Source organism: Pomacea canaliculata, linkage group LG5 (genome assembly GCF_003073045.1).
Source record: "Pomacea canaliculata isolate SZHN2017 linkage group LG5, ASM307304v1, whole genome shotgun sequence".
Taxonomy (NCBI): Eukaryota; Metazoa; Mollusca; class Gastropoda; order Architaenioglossa; family Ampullariidae; genus Pomacea; species Pomacea canaliculata.
Window position 1 is genome coordinate 5,981,190 of NC_037594.1, and position 14,675 is coordinate 5,995,864.

A 14,675-nucleotide genomic window follows, 5' to 3' on the forward strand; every position below is an offset into this window, starting at 1 on the left:
GGTGAGATTTAGCTAATGGAATTATTTTTGTAAGAGGTTACTACCTCCAGGTGCGGCCCACGTTTAGTAGCCCCCGGTTCTTCCATGTGGAGCGGCGTGAACATGGAGGTGATCCATGTAGCTGTCGCGGCGAAAGAACCGCTTGCCGCACGCCGCACACTGCAGGTGGAAGGTGCCCTCGCACTGGCGCCGGTGCCGCAGCATGTTGTGCGACTGGCGGTACGTCTTGCCGCAGTTGCGACACTGGTTGCCCGCGCCGCGCCGGCTCCTCGACGTGTCCCGGTCACGTGACCAGTGCCCGAAACCCCTCACTTCCGGTGGCTGTGTCGCTCGTGCCGCGTGACTACACCTTGACCCGACAGACGCGAAAGGGACTGTGGACAACAACAGAAGAATGTTTGCGGTGCAGGTACAAAGAGAAACAATTATCCCTACGGCTTATGGGAGGGAGAGAGAGAGATTCTGTTCAGGTAACTCTTAACAGGCCATTAGTTTCCTACCATTAATTTGGAGCCAGGACTAACCACGGTGTCACATTTCTAGTGATAATATCACTAATCTTTCCCCAGACACAAACTGATCGGGGATCATTGAGGGGATTGGTGGGAAGGGAAGAGAAGCGGTTGGGGCAAACGAGGAATAGGTGTTGTAAAAGGAGATAAACTACAGTCGAGCTAATACTACCAAAGAGTTAAACAAGATTTCTGCTACATTCGATTGTCGAGAAAATGAAACGTAGCTCAGTATAGATGATAATTGAGTTTATCCCCTCCCCCACGTCATCTTTTTACAAGCCAAGCACCGGGGACCAGAAAATATTTGAAGACCAGCGATTGAAGACGAGGAAGAGATGGCCAAAGATAGGCTTTTTATCCGAGGTCACCACAAGTTGGAATCAGCACAAAATTCCTCCCAAGAAAACCAACAAGACTAGGAGGGACATTATCCTGAAAACAAGTTCGATCACAGTTATTGTCAATCGATTCGATTGGGACAAACAAAGTTGGAAAGTTGTTTACCAACGGAACTGGCCCAGCCTCGTTCACTTGTAAACACTGTCGAATCACAGGTTAAAAGTACAGCTTCTAATGTTCACTGTTCACAGCAAGCAGGTCATGCACTACACCACCACCACCACACACGTACATCATACACAACACTACAACTTTCATCTGTAAACAATTCAACGATAGCTGTAAAGCAAAGCCTGAAGTGCGAGTGTGCATTTTTTATTATTATTTCAGATATACAAACCGTGGTTTAAAATGAAAAACAATTCAGGTTAAATATGAAAAATTGTTACATTAAAAAGAATGTTTCTATCTCGTGTTTACAAGCCAACCACATGTTGGAGACGACACGTTTGATTAACCACCGATACAGTTCGGTGCACGAGTTGAACTTCTACGGACTACTGCAAGAATTATTGCAAGGGAGTATTGCATTATTATTTGTAAGCATGTCATCAAAAATCCGGATCGTGTGTAGTTTCCTCGTCTGCAGTGGTGGATATACCATAAGTCGGGGTTTGGTTCTAGACGAAAGATATAATTTGGTTTTAGCATAAATTCTGTGTGTGTGTATATTTTTTACACATTTTAAAACAAAATTGCGGCGGAGCTCACGCCATACTGCGATAATCAATCACATGATGTTTCTATACGATTTTTTTTATTAATGTAATAACAAATCTTAATAGATCGATAAAAAAATTTAAAAACAGTGCTTTCCAAACATTAAACTTTGTATGAATAACCACACTTTAGATAAGCTGTGTGAAAGTAAAATTAATCTATATTCTCTTGGTACTGTAATCCACGTTTTTAAAATTCACGATCTACATGATTTTAAAAAAATTACCTAAATGGATGCCTTCCTTGATTAATAAAAACGAAAACTAATTAAAAACTATTCATTCCAACAGTGTTTAGAGATCATGACATAGGTAGAAAAACCGTTGTGCCGCAAACAAACAAACAAACAAACAAACAAAAAAAAAAAAAAAAAAAAAAAAAAAAACCGATTGTTTTCGTTTTCAGCACAAAAATAAGGGAATCAGCCATTGTGGTTGAGCAAAGTTGTGTATCTTAAGCAGAGATTCATTTTTCAAAGTCACATCACAAAACTCTATCACACCCTTTGCTTAAATTTTGTTCTCGTCTTCACCGATCGCAGTAAAGCACTTATTTTCGCCATCTTCTAGTCTTGGAAGTGAACGCTGCTCTCTAGCTGGTGTTGCGAGTGTGGCTTCTCGTGGTCGACCTGTCCAGCCTGCGGGTCGAGCTGTGTGCGAACAGATGCTCCTTGTAGCGGTCGCGGCGAGAGAACCTCTTACCACACAGGTCGCACTGCAGGTGCAGCAGGCCCTCGCACTGGCGCCGGTGCCGCAGCATGTTGTACGACTGTCGGTACGTCTTGCCGCAGTTGCGACACTGGGTGCCGGCGGTCTGTCTGGACACCACTGCCTCTCCTGCAACCGCCAGGCGCTTGCTCCGGAATCCTCAAAACTGTCTGCTCCCCGCCCAGGCCAGGGTCCATGGACCAATGTCCACTACTATCCACCACCCGCTGGCAAAATTGGTGGCTGGCCGTGGCCCTTGACCTCCTACTGCCGCATCTTCCAAGGACGGACAGGTAAGGGTCTGTAGAAAAAAAAGCGATGTTCATTATCACCTTGCTGTCGAGGGTGGAGCAAGTGCGCCATGACAAGCTAGTGTTATTTACAGCGGAAGATTAAGTGTCACACACATGAACTGTGTCCTTTGGCTGGTCTTAAGCTTAGAGTTCGACAGTCTGTGCCACTGTGTGGTGGGAATGAATACATATTTCAACCACTATGAATTGCTTTTTTCAATATACACGAAGATTATTCCGCCGGAAATGTAACAACGTTGGGAAAGAGAAGGCGAAAGGATGTGAAGCAAGGATGTGTATAGGTGGGTTTCTGTCTGTCTGCCAAGACCAATGTTTAGCCTCTTTCCAAGTGATCCGCTGTTGGTCTTGGCGAGCCGTAACAAAGAATGTGACTAAACCGGAAGTTATGTCGTCTAATGCCTCGTTTTAGCAGTTAACTGGAAAAATTGTTCATTCAGCAGTCCAGTTCGAGGTGAAGCTAAACCTGAAGGCAAGAATCCAGAGGAAGCAACACGAACTGATCCCAATCCTTGCTGACACGTTCAGAGCATCGTCACAGGAGTTACAACTTGTTACAGAACACCAAGGTACTACTATGTCCCTCTTGAAGAAAGGAAGAAAGAACAATCACCTGTAGCGGTTAGCTGGTGGGGAGGACATCCATTAACAAAACACAAAAGTTCTTAGTACTTTCAGCAATGTTCATATATACTAAAATGTGCATCTGAAAACGTATAAAAGATTATATGTAAATGTGTGTGCAACCGACGAGCAATAGCATTATGTTTATTCTGTTAAATGACAAACTTGCCTACCACTACTTCCAAAACATAAACTACATGGTGTAACTTGGTTACTTCAGGCCTGCTCAGACCATGTGTAAAGTCATTTCGCTGGCATACATCTCTACGACTCTCTACCGAGGCGAAACCCTCAGAAATACTTTGAAGTCCAAGACTGGAATACTTCCTGACCCGATCACTTCTTTCTTCCTATCCACGTCTTCTGTGTGCCTTAGTCATCGACGATGAATACGAAGATGTTGGTTGTAGCGGTCGCGGCGGGAAAACCTCTTGCCGCATGTGCCGCACTGCAGCTGGAAGGTGCCCTCGCACTGGCGGCGGTGCCGCAGCATGTGCTGCGACTGTCGGTAGGTCTTGCCGCAGTTGCGACACTGGTTGCCGGCGCCGCACCGACGTGGTCTCCGATAACGACATGGGGCTGAGCTGCAGGGGGTCAGCGGCTGCACTCTCGGGTGCGAACCACTGCCCCAAAGGGTCGGTCGCTGAAGGCGATTTCCACGACCCCTCCAGCAATCCTGACATCGGACTGGTCCACGGAGTCGCGGAGTCTGTCTTGTACACGACTGCGGAAAAAGAAAACAAGCGTTTTCAGCTGCCTCCGCTTTTCTATTCCCACACTCCACCTTTACCCCCGTACTCTTACGTCGACTTAGCTTTGTTTATTTATTTGTGTGTGTGTGTGGTGGGTTGGTCAGGGGCTAACCTGAGTCAAACAAAAAGCTAAACTAACAAGAGAACAGAGCATACAGCTGCTCTTAGTTCCTTAACAAAATGTGCTGTGTTTTTTAAATGCTTCACCTAAATTCATTCTTCTCACTGGAGGCCACAGACAATGCGAGAGCTTTGAGGATATGATATTCAGGTGTTGCCATTTCACAGGAAATTCCTGACCCAGGTGAGAACTACCATGATCCAACGCTTAATTTCGCGAATAGAACATACATGTATTTAAAAAATTTTGCTCACATTTAGGGATGAACAAATTTTAATGAACAAACTAAACTCCACTTATATGAAAATAATTAAGTATTCAGGTAGGCCTTTACATATTTTGTGCCACGGAGATAAACTTGTAAACTCTGAATCATCGCCATAACAAACAAGGTGTGTCCCCAGTAAGAAACCAAGTACGAGGTGAGATTGGTCGTTTATTTTTTAAGTTTAATATCAATTGGGGGAAAATTAAAACACCAGAATAATTTGATAAAATCTCCCTCATTGACACAAGCTGACCATGCCCAAGCAAAGTCCTGCCTGGTATGTGTGACGAAGCACATGGCAGGTGGTGTTGATAAAATACAGTAGTTGATACAAACACGATTTCCAAACAACACTCGTTCTCCATCCAGACTGCTACTTGAAGTCAGCTACAGAGGCTGACAGAGGGACGGCGACGGGAGGAGAAGTAAAAGAGACAAGATATGTATGCTGGACACTGAGTGTGTTTCAGACATGACAAAGAGGAATGTGTTGTCATTAAAAAAGCAAGGCGAGAGGATGACTGACCGACGACAACGTAAACACTTTAAAAAACAAACCCCAAAACCCAACCTGTCGCCAAAGCACAAACAGCCTTGACCTACTACTGCCGCATCTTCCACGGACGGACAGGTAAGGGTCTGTAGAGAAAAAAAGCGATGTTCATTATCACCTTGCTGTCGAGGTTGGTGTAAGTGCGCCATGACAAGTTAGTGTTATTTACAGCGGAAGATTAAGTGTCACACACATGAACTGTGCCACTGTATAGTGCGAATGAATACATATTTCAACTACATGGTGTAACTTGGTTACTTCAGACCTGCTCAGACCATGTGTATAGTCATTCCACTGGCATACATCTCTACGAGTCTCTACCGAGGCGAAACCCTCAGAAATACTTTGAAGTCCACGACTGGAATACTTCCTGACCCGATCACTTCTTTCTTCCTATCCACGTCATCCGTGTGCCTTAGTCATCGACGATGGATACGTAGATGTTGGTTGTAGAGGTCGCGGCGGGAAAACCCTTTGCCGCATGTGCCGCACTGCAGCTGGAAGGTGCCCTCGCACTGGCGGCGGTGCCGCAGCATGTGCTGCGACTGTCGGTAGGTCTTGCCGCAGTTGCGACACTGGTTGCCCGCGCTGCACCGACGTGGTCTCCGATACGACATGGGGCTGAGCTGCAGGGGGTCAGCGGGTGCACTCTCGGGTGCGAACCACTGCCCCAAAGGGTCGGTCGCTGAAGGCGATTTCCACGACCCCTCCAGCAATCCTGACATCGGACTGGTCCACGGAGTCGCGGAGTCTGTCTTGTACACGACTGCGGAAAAAGAAAACAAGCGTTTTCAGCTGCCTCCGCTTTTTCTATTCCCACACTCCCCCTTTACCCCCGTACTCTTACGTCGCCTTAGCTTTGTTTATTTATTTATTTTGTGTGTGTGTGTGGTGGGTTGGTCGGGGGCTAACCAGAGTCAAACATAAAACTAAACTAACAAGACAACAGAGCTTACAGCTGCTCTTAGTTCCTTAACCAAATGTGTTGTGATTTTTAAATGCTTCACCTAAATTCATTCTTCTCACGGGAGGCCACAGACAATGCGAGAGCTTTGAGGATATGATATCAGGTGTTGCCATTTCACAGGAAATTCCTGACCCAGGTGAGAACTACAATGATCCAACGCTTAATTTCGCGAATATTGTTTAAAAATTGCTCACATTTAGGGACGAACAAATTTTAATGAACAAATTCCACTTATATGAAAATAATTAAGTATTCAGGTAGGCCTTTACATATTTTGTGCCAGGAGATAAACTTGTAAACTCTGAATCATCGCCATAACAAACAAGGTGTGTCCCAGTAAGAAACCAAGTACGAGGTGAGATTGGTCGTTTATTTTTTACATTTATTATCAATTGGGAAAAAATTAAACCACCAGAATAATTTGATAAAATCTCCCTCATTGACACAAGCTGACCATGCCCAAGCAAAGTCCTGCCTGGTATGTGTGACGAAACACATGGCAGGTGGTGTTGATAAAATACAGTAGTTGATACAAACACGATTTCCAAACAACACTCGTTCTCCATCCAGACTGCTACTTGAAGTCAGCTACAGAGGCTGACAGAGGGACGGCGACGGGAGGAGAAGTAAAAGAGACAAGATATGTATGCTGGACACTGAGTGTGTTTCAGATATGACAAAGAGGAAAGTGGGAAGAGTTGTCATTAAAAAAGCAAGGCGAGAGGGTGACTAACCGACAACAATGTAAGTACCTTAAAAAAAAAACCCAAACAAACCAAACCTGTCGCCAAAGCACAAACAGCCTTGTACAGAAATAAGATTCGTGCAAGCAAGAGACGGAACGTGTGGTACACAGACACAAGGAAATATAAAAGACAAAAATAAAGCTTTATTTAATCTTCTATAATCCAAATATTTTAAAAGAAAAACAATTCTCTCCTTTTATTACAAGGAACAAAATGAAAACAGCATCGCCATCTTGGCTCTTGAAAACGAATGAAACAATATTTTATGTTGAGTAACGTTCGTGATATTTAAAAAAATCACTTTTAACAAGGATATCGTTCTACAAGGCTCCCTACAACAATGTGGCTTTCCTCGGTCCTGTTAAAAAACAAGTTGTGGGTTGGGGAGGACTTGTAGGTATGCCGTACACATCGGATCGGCTACGACGGAGGATTGCATCCAGGAAGAGCACTTTGGCCCAGTCCCTCCCGGTGACGTCGAGTCACGTGGTCCAGATAGGAGTCCCTGCGGTAGAACAGCTTGCCGCACGGCTGGCACCGCAAGTAAAAGAAGCCCTGACACTTGCGGCGGTGCCGCACCATGCTGGGGCGGTGCACGAAGAGCTTGCTGCACACCCGACATGCGAACTTGTCCGCGGCCTGCCGGCAACCGTGCTGGTCTGTCGACCACCGTCCTCCCTCAACTACCGAGCGCCGGGGCAGGTCTGAACAAAACAAAACATTTATGAGTAAGCGGCTCCCGCGGGCTTGAGTTGGAGGACTAACAGGACATTACCTATTTCTGTGCGTAGTGTTTGTGGGCCTACTGTGCACTGCTCAAAACTACATAGAGTTTAAAGTGTGTGTGTGTGTATGGAAGAGAGGATAAAAAACTCTTAAAAAATTTATTTTAAATGCAAGACTTTTTTTGGTTTCTAAAACACTTAAGATGAAGCAATAATGCAAAATGTTCGGCTTGTATAGGCACTTTCTTCGCGAACGTACAGACTGCAGAAAATCTGACTGCTGAAGTTACCGCAGTACCACCCAAGCTTAAAATGTCCGAAACTATACACCTGGTTTTCCACAGCTGTTGTACTTGGCCACACTGGACACATACTTTTGCTTAAACTATTTTGCTTCAATGACTGTGAGGAGCAGAGTCAGTGAAAGTGCTGTATTCCCAAGACCAAAGCAAACTATGGTAGCAGAAACAAGTCCAGCCACAACCACCTTTCGTTCAGACTGGACAACGGCCAGCGAGATTTTTGGACTTTGACTCTGGAAACTTGGTAACATCAAGTGACAAAAATAATGCTGGGGTTGATGCTACATATGAACGACAAGCTGCATTGAAAGTCAAATATAGTGGTTTTTAGAGAATGTCTACAGGATATTTTTTAACATACATAATATATAAAATATTTTTTAATCTCTGCGCGTGCAAACCAGGTGTCTAAGATTCTCACACGTTGGAAAAGCAGTTTGAGAAATGAACGGAACAAAGTCTCCCAACTGCCAAGTGAGCAAAATGTTAGTGCAACGCGGACATTCCCCTGAGTGTCAATGACCTGCTACAATAAGTATTGGTCCTGCAGTCTTGCTCTGGACATTTCAGCACATCGTCCACGCATGTTGACATCTTCGCTCCTTGGAGTACAAGCGAAGTTTTTGTCTTTCTTTCTTCGTCACATTTAGAGAATCCTCCTCAAATTCTCGCATATCCAGACAGGAGAAACTCTTTCCATCTTTAGTTGCTTTTTTGTTGTCGTAGACAGGTCAGTCCGCACTGTGGGCATCGTGCCAGACCGCGGTGGTCATTCCGGCGCAGCTGCTGTCGTCGGTTCTGATGTGCACGTGCAGCAGGTGGTGCGAGTAGCGGTCCCGACGAGCGAACTTCTCGCCGCACACCTGGCACTGCAGGTGGAAGGTGCCCTCGCACTGGCGCCGGTGCCGCAGCATGTTTTGCGAGTGGCGGTACGTCTTGCCGCAGCTGCGACACTGGTTGCCCGCTCCTGGCCGTCGCCTGCGATACAGCTGCGTGTCGGTCTCGCCACCTGGCGGCTGGTTGCCAGCGGTCCATTCGTTCCGAACGGGTCTACTCGGGATGGACGCATTTCTACTGTAGCTGCCAAGGGCTCCCTGGTCTGGACTGTAGACTTCTCACTGCTCCACACTCTATCGAAGCATGAGACTGCAGACAAGAAAACAAGGGTTTGCTAAGCTGCCGCGTTAGTCAGCTGTCACGTGGGTTGGTTTAGTACATAGCGCTCGTCTCCCACCCTCCCTCGATCTATGGCCTTTAAAAGAAGAAAAAAAAAAAACAAAAGGAAGCATAATCTCTCTTTAACAGCTGTTCATTATCAGTGACCGATACTTCTTTTTTGACTATACAACTCGCGTGCGTATTGTATTAAGATGATTCCCCAACAGGGGTTCAGTGGACCTTTCTCTCACTCACGCAAGTTTTTCTTAAAACATACTTCCACGCATTCCATCTAGTACACAGTTAAGGGCGATAATCTATGCCTTCCAACAGGCGACAACCCCTCCGTTCCTAACAGAGAAACAAATTATACAGTGCCAAATGCCAGTTATATATCACTATTTCATTTACACCCTTTACAGAGGAAGTCGGCTCATGCAGGGCCCTTAAATATTTCCCCAATCGAAAATATATATAAATAATTTAATCTTCATTATTTCAAACAGTAACTCTTTGTTTTAAAACCAATATGGCAAGAGAAGCGGGCCATTCACTTTCAGTCAGAGAGCGAAACAAAGCATCTTTCACCCAGAAATAGAATGTTTTTACAGCAAGATAACCAGCTGACTACTTCCACCTTCTCCCAAATGTTAGCTCAGGGTAAAGGTTATGGAGCAGCCATGCTGTTCATCTCTCAAATCTCCTCCCTGATGGAACCTGGTGCGCGTCCCCAGCCTTGGCTAGCCGTCCTCTCGTCGCTTGACTATCCGCTTCCTATCTTTGTTTCACCAATAATAGCAGTGGGCTACCTCCACCAGGCGCTGCATAGCAACATGTTCTGTCGCATATTCTACCCCGTGAGTGACGCTGCGACAGACTTACAGGTACTAGTCAGTCAGAAACCAGTCGTTCATACAAAACCACGAGAGAAAAAAATACCCCAAAACAGCATTGTATTTATTTAAGGAAATGAACAGTCAACTCGTAATGCCAGTCTGTAATCGCAATGAATTTTTAAAAAATCTAAATAATCCCAACTTTTGTATGAGGAAAAAAACTGAAATGAACGATTTTGGTGACAATGAAGCAATATACTATAAACTGTAAACGCCAAAACAACAACAACTACAACAAAACTACTTCCTAAAATCATGATAAGCAGCAGATTTATGATTAAAAGTAACTAAACAACAACAACAAAAACAACAACAACAACAACAACAACAAACAAAAACCCAACTTAGAACAGAACGAAGCGATACGAGAAATGTGCCATGTCACGTGACAGCACTTTTCCAGTTGTGCCTGTCAAACGCCATCTGCCACGGGCACACACACTGTGGACAGTGAACAAGTTCCCGACAGGAACGAGGGAATGTTGGAGATTGTGCAAATTTATCCGACAGCTCATCTCGATTATTAGGAAAAAACTACCTGCTGCAGGATTGTTTGTTGATGAAGAAAGCGAAAACAGAAAAAAACAACAACTGAGGTGAGGCCGAGAGCTTCATGGATGGCGGCTAACATTAACGAGTCTTGTACAAGGACAAGGCACGCGACGACATCCAGAGTAAATATGTACATCAAACACTAGGTGACAGGATGAGATGTAGAATGCCAAGCGTTCGGTAAAGCAGAACAAGTATTCAACACACCGATTTCTTCTGTGGGTTTCTCTTCAGACAAAAATTGTATGTGTGAGAGAGAGAAAGAGAAAAAGAAAATGTCAATGTTTTCGCTGCCATACATCAAGAAAAACATCATCACACGAAATCAGTCTCTGGTAAAATATTTTCCCTTCCTCCCCTCCCCCATAAATCAGCTTCAGTTCCGCCTGTACGAGCTGCGGTTGTAGGGATCTCGAATCTTATGCTTTGGACGTGAGGTGGTCTTTGTACACGTCCCGCCGATAGAACCTCATGCTACACAAGTGACAGGTGAGGTGGTAGTCACCGACACACTTCTTCCGGTGGCGGAAGAGGTTGCATTGGTGGAGGAAGAGCTTGCCGCAGCTCGTGCACGCAAACGTCTGTCTGGCACCTGGCTGGGCGGCTCGACCTCTGGCCGCCCTGCGGGGTCATTCCCTGGCCCTTCTCCTGGCCAGCTACCCCCGAGGTGACGGCTGCTGCGACGCTGGAGGTCTGAAAGAAGAAGACAGGAGCAGACAGTGAGATTCTCGCCAGCCGTCAGCAGCACAGGAGTCAGCAAACATTACGATTACAATGTCGGGGAGGGGAGGAAGGCCGCTCTGTCCTCATACAACTGGACAAGGGGCTGATGAAGTTTTAGCCAGCAAACATTTAACATGAATGTCCTGCCAACAGACCATCCAGAGTCCGCCCCGTCAAGCGCATGCGACGTTTGTGGTGAATTTTTCCCTTAATTTTTTTACTATCCGGGCTCTGTAGTTCTCAGACTGACAAGTATTTCTATTAAAGTACCAGGGGCTTTAAGTTTAACCGTTCGATTTTAAACTTATATTCAGTTTCATATTGTCTTCCATACTACACTATACCCAGACCAGGACTTATTATACACCACAGCGAAGTGACACCTAAGACACGAAATAAACCATTTGGAAGTTGTGCCTAAATATGAAAGCGTGATCAACGTAGTGGATATAGATGATAAGAAGGAAGGAATAAACGAGAAGAATAGAAGAAAAATTAATAATTTCTTAGTGGTTAAGTTGTAGCTTCCGACCGTCGTATACGTGAAATTTCGCCATAATATGTTTCCACGACACCTTCAACGCTCCCTTAAAGGGTATAATAACCACAAATAAAAATAAAATTACGAAAATAAAATCTGAAAAACAACCAAGCAGACAAGATTGGTAAAGGATGTCCAAAGTTGTATCGACCGTTTGGCAAAAAGTGCAGCAGGCAGAGATAAGTACGAGATATTTCACGGATGTTTATACTGTAAGCATCAGGCTGGTCACTCATGCAGAAAAAAAGAGCCGATAAAATCCCGAGATGCAAAAAGCGACATAAATATATTCTTACTTCGACAAAGTTCACATGAGAACTTGCTACTAATTTCCAGTTACCGTTATTCACAGAACTAGATAAACTAGCAACTCACAAAACACTTAAAAAGTTCAAAACACATCAAAATTCTCTCTTTTCTCTGTCTGTGTCTCATACACACATATAAATAATAATAGCGCGCGCGAATCCGTTCTACACGTCTTTTAAAGCCCACTCATCACCTGACTTTCTCACCATCCGAACTGCTGACCAATTCTTTTCATACTCCCTCGAAAAGTCAAATTTCCTTCCACAAGCCCCGACACCATCACATCGCTCCGTTGAGCTGTCGTGACCTTTACCCTTCTAACCTCCCCATTTCTGGGATGTTCAGACTTCCGTACAGACACAACTGTTACGACAGCCCGAGAATGTCATAAAGGAGACATCGGCGTCCTCGTCGAGACACTCGTATGAAAGCCCTTATCGCCGTGAAACTCATCGAAACACGGAGACAGGCACAAGGGGGTCTGGCAGTCGGGACACCAGAAGCGAGTCTGCTTTCGCCTGTTCTTGAGTTCTCGGGACGAGACGCCATCTTGTCGCGCCTTGAAGAAGCAGACTCTGCAGTTGCGGTACGGGCGCAGCTTGGCCTCTGTTGGAGGGAGGAGGAACGGGGAATGAGCACCCATCAGCGGCCCTAGAAGCACAAACAACCACAGCGGACTTACACTTGCCTTTTTTTTTCAAGTGTCCAACAGCTTGGGCTAATGCCTTTCAAAGGAAAATAATGTCACTCAATTGGAACTGAACCAAAAAACTTCCAAAAGAACAAAAACTATTTTGTCGGTTCCTTATACAATGAGACAAGCTTTTGTTTCCACCTTCTGTGATCAAAGTCAACCGTAGTCAAGTGAGGAATTCTGTCACAAAATTCTTTTCAATAGCTTCTACTATCTTGAAAGAATTCTTACACAACTTTTCTCCTTGTTAACCAAAATGACTGAACTCGCCAAGCACATATGGAATAAACAAAGAAGTCTGCGTGTGTGTGTGTTTGTGTGGGTGGGGAGGGATTGGTACACATACACAGGAACAAAACAAACCTCATTAAAACAGACTCATCTGAGAACTGAAATAACCCATCCTGTCTCTCCAACAATTAAACACAAATAAAAATAACGTTTCTTCTGCTCGACAGGTGCTACATCAACATCGAATGCAGTTCACGAGTGCCTACAGAATACCACACACAAGATCAATAATATCTAGATAAGATACCAACATATAGTAATAATAATCAAGCTGTCAATTTCCAATTAACGTAGCATCCCTTAGCGTACACTGCTAGACTCCATAAAGGCTTGTGAATAACCGATACATGGATAATGAATTAATGCCCTTAACGAAAGTCTTTCTACCAACTTACATTTAAAAAAACAACCAAACCTGATGTGTGCACAGGTTCTGGAACTGTGTACGTGTGCGTGTGTCTATGCTGTTACAGCCAAAACTGCTTACTCAAAACGAGTGTTTCCGAGATGCATTCTCTCATTTCTGAATACCGCATTTGCCTACTGGGTTACCACCAGGTTTCAGGGTTCTGTCAAACCTCCAAATCCACCATCATTTCTTCCCCGTTGACATGTGAAGGACCAAACAGGTCAAAATGCCGTTGGGATTCCTTTTCTAATAAGATATCTACCACGGCAACACCCCAGTAACTGACTACCTTTATCCCTGTGGTTTACCTCTGGGAAGATCAGCAGGCCTTCTGACATCTACCTTAGCTCATCTTCATGCAACTGCACTGAGGCCCTCTGCGTAGGGAACGGACGCCAGTCCATAGGGTGGTTGTGTGTATACGACACCTACAACACAAAAGGGTCTAGCTACTCTCCGTTCTGGGTGTCAAGAGTTTGTTTCACACAATTTTAGGGCATTACCTGCGTACTAAAAACTGCCAGTTGTAAGAAAAACTCTTTAAAAGTCAATATATCAAACATAATATTTAGAAAAATCTTTCCAAAAATATCCTACAAAACTTGACAAGACTTTTAAATTCTAAAAAGGACGGTTTCCAAAAACGTGCTCACACAGAATCAATTATCTACTAAACAAACGTTGGGTGGGTATTGGGTGGAGAAGCAAAGCACAAAGAGTTTCTGGAAGATGCCATCCTCCCAGCCCGCCCTCCACCCCATCCCGTACTTACTTTGCACACTCTGTTGTGTTCGTCCAGAACACAGCGGAAACGACAGCCGGCCCTATAGCGTCTGCACTTCCAGGATGTTCTATGAGCAGAGAGAAACTTTTCTTTGTTCAGCCGGTAGCCGTCGAGGAAGAGGTCCACATTGCCTCGAGAATTGGTTACAAAGGTTACGCTGTGCTGGCACTCACTTTTCACCTTCGACTGTGCCATCCACACTGGAAGCGAACAGAGGTCGGCATTGTACATTCGTATGTAAACGGTAACATAAATATATGTTAAAGTGAAAGTGGACGTTCATTTATTTTGTCACACCTTGGCACAGATGTGACTTTGCTGTTTTCAATGAAAGTTAACTTATCTACAAGCATACAAAACGCTGCTTCAAAGCAGCAGTTGTTGGAGAAAAGAAGGAAGGGATGGTAAAGGCCGTTTTACAAAATTAATTATCAAATGTCTCCTTCCATTGTACGATTTCATCAGCAATGGCGGTCAGTGAAAATGGCATTGTCCTTTAGTACGGATGATCGTAAAGTGAGTCCTCAACATTTCAGGAACCAAGCATATTCGTCATAAAATATGTACCACTGCAAAATATGTCGACTGAGACGGTAAAATAAACCATG

General features: G+C 44.6%; 2 protein-coding genes across 3 annotated transcripts in view; both read right to left on the reverse strand.

Annotated features, from left to right (window-relative positions):
• Positions 1–63: 63 nt before the first annotated feature.
• On the reverse strand, positions 64–4,346 carry LOC112563935 (zinc finger protein 436-like). The gene is made up of 4 exons (XM_025238409.1): positions 4,329–4,346; positions 3,712–4,000; positions 2,336–2,470; positions 64–374 (listed from the first exon to the last, which is right to left on the reverse strand). The coding sequence occupies exons 1-4, from the start codon at positions 4,344–4,346 to the stop codon at positions 64–66; spliced, it is 753 nt and encodes a 250-aa protein (XP_025094194.1).
• The window catches only part of LOC112563529 (zinc finger protein MSN2-like), a 60,497-nt gene continuing 48,472 nt past the window's right edge, over positions 2,651–14,675 (reverse strand). Inside the window, exons 4-5 of one of the 2 annotated variants that reach the window (XM_025237484.1) lie at positions 14,056–14,267; positions 2,651–5,736 (exon numbers count right to left, since the gene is read on the reverse strand). In XM_025237484.1, the coding sequence (XP_025093269.1) occupies positions 5,386–5,736; positions 14,056–14,267 (563 nt within the window). In that variant the 3' untranslated portion in view covers positions 2,651–5,385. Of the gene's footprint in view, positions 5,737–9,804; positions 11,010–14,055; positions 14,268–14,675 lie in introns of those variants that run through there. The other variant, XM_025237491.1, reaches the window with a different exon arrangement.

Coding starts and splice junctions, on each gene's coding strand:
- LOC112563935 (XM_025238409.1), bottom strand. Junction 2,471..3,711: donor GCTGCAGTGCGGCACATGCG/GCAAGAGGTTTT, acceptor TGGCGGTTGCAG/GAGAGGCAGTGGTGTCCAGA. Junction 375..2,335: donor CCTGCAGTGCGACCTGTGTG/GTAAGAGGTTCT, acceptor TGTTGTCCACAG/TCCCTTTCGCGTCTGTCGGG.